Genomic DNA, 4,506 nt, shown 5'->3' with positions numbered 1-4,506 from the left:
TGCCTCAGCTTTCCATGGCGAGACTCCGGTCAATCCCAAAAGAAAAGGCAAAAAAATAAAAGGAGACTGTTGATCATGTCGTCACGGCACGCAGACCAGCTGAAATAAGAATCAGGGAACAAAAACAAACAGAAAGGTCGGTGTTTTACTTCGCAAAACTGCCGGCTGATTTTGCTCACAAGAGACGAACGATCTTATCTCCGAATTTGCTCATAAAGGAGTGAAAATTATTTTTGAATTCTCTTGGATGAAGCAAGATTGGTGAAAATAATACACTGAACTCAGAGCCTGAAGGCAGAGGGGCAAGCAAGCTAGTCAAAGCTTAATTTCGTTTGGCTTTTCTTTCTGAACTCCTGCTTGCCTTGTCTCCCGCTCCAACCTCCCCATTTCTCGCAGCAAATCGATGATACGTACAACTGCAAACTAACTTAACCGCCACATCTATATATAGGACCGGTCTCTCATCTGGTCGCACCAAGTAAGCAAGCAGTACAGCAGTAGCCCCACAAGCGCCCTCTAGCTGCCCTGTCCCTGCACCGAGCTGAGAGAGCAATGGGGCCGAGCAGAGGCAGCCTGGTCGCCACTGTGGCGGTGCTCCACCTGCTGCTGCTCGCTCCGAGCATGGCAGCGGCGTTCAACTACGCAGACGCGCTCGCCAAGTCCATCATCTTCTTCGAGGGCCAGCGCTCCGGCAAGCTGCCCCCCGGCAACCGCATGCCGTGGCGCGCCGACTCCGGCCTCGCCGACGGCGCGCAGTACAATGTACGCTTTTTCTCGCTCCGTTGTTCGTGTGTGTGAGTCACCGGGTCCGGGTCCGGCATTGACCTCGCCGTGTGTGCTTTCAGGTGGATCTGGTCGGCGGGTACTACGACGCGGGCGACAACCTCAAGTTCGGGCTGCCGATGGCCTTCTCGACGACGATGCTGGCCTGGAGCGTCGCCGACTTCGGCAAGTTCATGGGCGCCGAGCTGCCAAACGCCAGGGCCGCCGTGCGCTGGGGCGCCGACTACCTCCTCAAGGCCGCCACCGCCACCCCCGGCGCGCTCTATGTCCAGGTCGGCGAGCCGGGACGCGACCACGCATGCTGGGAGCGGCCGGAGGACATGGACACGCCCCGCAGCGTCTACCGCGTCGACGCCAACAAACCGGGCTCCGACGTCGCCGGCGAAACGGCCGCGGCGCTGGCAGCGTCCTCGATCGCGTTCCGCCGCTCCGACCCCGCCTACGCCTCCCGCCTGCTCCACGCCGCCATGGAGGTGTTCGACTTCGCCGACCGGCACCGCGGCTCCTACAGCGACTCCCTCAGCTCCGAGGTCTGCCCGTTCTACTGCTCCTACTCGGGCTACCACGACGAGCTCCTGTGGGCGGCGTCGTGGCTGCACCGCGCGTCAAACAACGCGTCGTACATGACGTACGTGGAGGCGTACGGCATGCAGCTCGGCGCCGGCGACGACGACTACTCCTTCAGCTGGGACGACAAGAGGGTCGGCACCAAGGTGCTGCTCTCCAGGGGGTTCCTGCGGCGCAAGCTGCAGGGGCTGCAGCTCTACAAGGCTCACTCCGACAGCTACATCTGCTCGCTCGTCCCCGGGACGAGCAGCTTCCAGGCTGGCCAGTACACGCCGGGAGGGCTCATCTACAAGGAGGGCGAGAGCAACATGCAGTACGTGACGACGGCGACGTTCCTGCTGCTCGCCTACTCCAAGTACCTCAAGTCCAGCGGCGCCACCGTGTCATGCGGCGGCGGCGTCGTGTCGCCGGCCGACCTGGTGGCGCTGGCGAAGCGGCAGGTGGACTACATCCTGGGGAAGAACCCGGCGGGGAGGTCGTACATGGTCGGGTTCGGGGCGCGCTACCCGGAGCGCGCGCACCACCGGGGCGCGTCCATGCCGTCGGTGCGCGCGCACCCGGGCCGCATCGGCTGCGACGCCGGGTTCCAGTACCTGCACGCCGGCGGGGCCAACCCGAACGTGCTCGTGGGCGCCGTGCTGGGCGGGCCGGACTCGAGGGACGGCTTCGACGACGACCGCGGCAACTACGCGCAGTCCGAGCCCGCCACCTACATCAATGCGCCGCTCGTCGGCGCCCTCGCCTTCTTTGCCGGAACCACCAGGAAGTAGCTAGGGGGTGTGCGTTCCCGTGTAGTGTGTCACGTGTGACGTGTGTGTGGATCCGATTGGCATGTGACAGAGCGGGAGCACCATGGCAGACAGCAGAAGCTGTGTGAGCTGAGCTCCCCCGTCACCTGCGCCCGTATTGTATTTGGCTCGCTGGTAATCGTATCGTGTCGCGTCGTATGCAGGCTTTCTTGCTATCTGCCTGAACTGCTAGGTGCCAATTATCAAAGTATATTAGTGAGGTCTAAATCTACCAAAAAATACTTGGCTTGATGAAATTATTTTAAGTCCAAATAAAATATTATCTTGTGACTTATAATTTATAACTGTAACTCATCTTTGATTTAAATTGGGGTTTAAACTACAAGTATGTTATTTGTATTTCCAAAATTAATGAAAATTTTATTGCAGCTTCCTAATATTATTGGAATGCTAGTCAAGATATTTCACAACGAGAAATTCTCTCAATTTAATAGAACTTTGGTCTATCATTTAATTGTTATTGAGAGTTGAAAATCATTTGGGGAGTTTTGTACATTAAAAGTTCATGAGAAGTTACAGGGGGGCTTCTAACATACAGGGGAAACTATGATAAATATTTCAAGATTTCAGAAGGGCATACATTAGTGCATTTATTTTCTTGGTGCATTTTACAGCATTTTAGGAGGTTTTGAGTTATTCGCAATTTCACGATTAAACAAACAATAATACTCCCTCCGTTTCTGTTTAGTCTGCATATAAGATTTGGTCAGAGTCAAATTTTGTAGAAAAATATATCAACGTCTACAATATCGAAGTTATATATTATGAAAATTAATTTCATCATGTATCTAATAATATTGATTTCATAGTGTGAATGTTCATATCCTTTCCCTTTTTTGGAAAAGGGGGACTCCCCGGCCTCTGCATCAGGTGGATGCATACGGCCACTTAGATAAATAAAATAGGTTCAACAATGTCGAATAGTCGTAAAAGAAAGCAACGTCGAGCTCACATAGACCTCGACACGAAAACAAAAAAAGGCCATAAAGCCACAACCGGCTGGCAGTAATAAAGGTAGGAAAACTAATTGCCTATCCTATTACATGACCGCCATCCAAACCGGTTGAATATATCCCGCGCTACCATCTCCCACCGGACAGATCCAGTAACCAAACGCTCCCTGGCCTCCGTCGGAGTGAGTAGGGACCACATACGGATCAACGCCGTAGCACGGAATACAACCTGCAAAAAATGAATAGTAGTTATTCTGTTAAAAGCCAAATTATTTATGCAATTCCAAATTGCCCATAACAACACACAAACTCCTACACGAATGTGTCTAACTGTAACGGACTCTATCCCATCCAGCCACGTTCCAAATAACGACCCGACCGGACTCGGAGGAGTAATGTTAAAAGCAATTTGCACTGAGCGCCACAAAATTCTTGCCAACGGGCACTCAAAGAATAGATGCTTAATGGTTTCATCCCGATCACAGAAACTACACCTAGTAGATCCTGTCCAATTGCGCTTAACCAAGTTGTCCTTTGTTAGAATGACCTGTTTATGGACAAACCACATAAACACTTTGATTTTCAAAGGAACTTTGACTTTCCAAACATGTTTGGAGTTAGGAATGACACTCGAGTTAATAACATCGATGTACATCGATTTAACGGTAAATTGTCCAGACCTAGTAAGTTTCCAACACAACTGATCGGGCTGGTGCTGTAGCTGAACCTCCATCAGTCTACGCACCAGATGAAGCCAAGCTTCCCATCTATTACCAACAAGCACCCTCCTAAACTGAATATTAAGTGGGGTGGCCTGCATAATCGTTGCCACAAGCGCATCACGGCGATGCACAATACGATACAGAGTTGGGTACTGTAATGCCAAAGGTGTCTCACCAAGCCAAGTGTCCTCCCAGAAGCGAGTATCGTTACCATCGCCGACTATAAACTTTGTTCTATTAAAGAAGGCTGTCTTAACTCTCATAAGCCCCTTCCAAAATGGCGAATCAGTTGGTCTCACTGTCACCTGTGACAAAGTTTTGGATTGCAGATACTTGTTACGAAGTATCTGTGCCCAAGTCGCATCAGTCCCAACTGATAACTTATATAGCCACTTACTAAGCAGGCATCTGTTCTTGACCTCAAGATTCTCGATACCCAACCCCCCTGATCCTTGGGACGACAAATAATATCCCACTTGGCGAGTCTATACTTTCTCTTAAGATCATCACTCTGCAAAAAAAATCTTGACCGATAGAAGTCCAGCCTTTTCCTAACCCCAACTGGAACCTCAAAGAAAGATAGGAGGAACATCGGCAAACTTGTGAGCACCGAATTAATAAGAATTAACCGGCCTCCATAAGACAGAAGTTTGCCCTTCCAGCAACTAAGTT

The 4,506-nt window shown here is 51.4% G+C and overlaps 1 protein-coding gene across 1 annotated transcript; it reads left to right on the top strand.

Moving 5' to 3' along the window:
• The first annotated feature begins 482 nt into the window (after positions 1-482).
• On the top strand, positions 483-2,392 carry LOC123165275 (endoglucanase 19). The gene is made up of 2 exons (XM_044582905.1): positions 483-762; positions 846-2,392. Exons 1-2 carry the CDS (start codon positions 553-555, stop codon positions 2,118-2,120), a joined length of 1,485 nt encoding a protein of 494 aa, XP_044438840.1. The 5' UTR covers positions 483-552; the 3' UTR covers positions 2,121-2,392.
• The last annotated feature ends 2,114 nt before the right edge of the window (positions 2,393-4,506 follow it).

The sequence above is a fragment of the Triticum aestivum genome, chromosome 7D (assembly GCF_018294505.1).
Source record: "Triticum aestivum cultivar Chinese Spring chromosome 7D, IWGSC CS RefSeq v2.1, whole genome shotgun sequence".
NCBI classification, from domain to species: Eukaryota; Viridiplantae; Streptophyta; class Magnoliopsida; order Poales; family Poaceae; genus Triticum; species Triticum aestivum.
Note: the sequence above shows the minus strand (reverse complement) of the source record. Positions and strands in the feature narration are given on the sequence as shown.

What these genes read in the sequence shown, in the direction of transcription:
- LOC123165275 (XM_044582905.1), top strand. Translation starts at nt 553, where the DNA reads ATGGGGCCGAGCAGAGGCAGCCTGGTCGCCACTGTGGCGGTGCTCCAC. An exon ending in CCGACGGCGCGCAGTACAAT is followed by an intron (nt 763 to 845) that starts GTACGCTTTTTC and finishes GTGTGCTTTCAG; the next exon opens with GTGGATCTGGTCGGCGGGTA.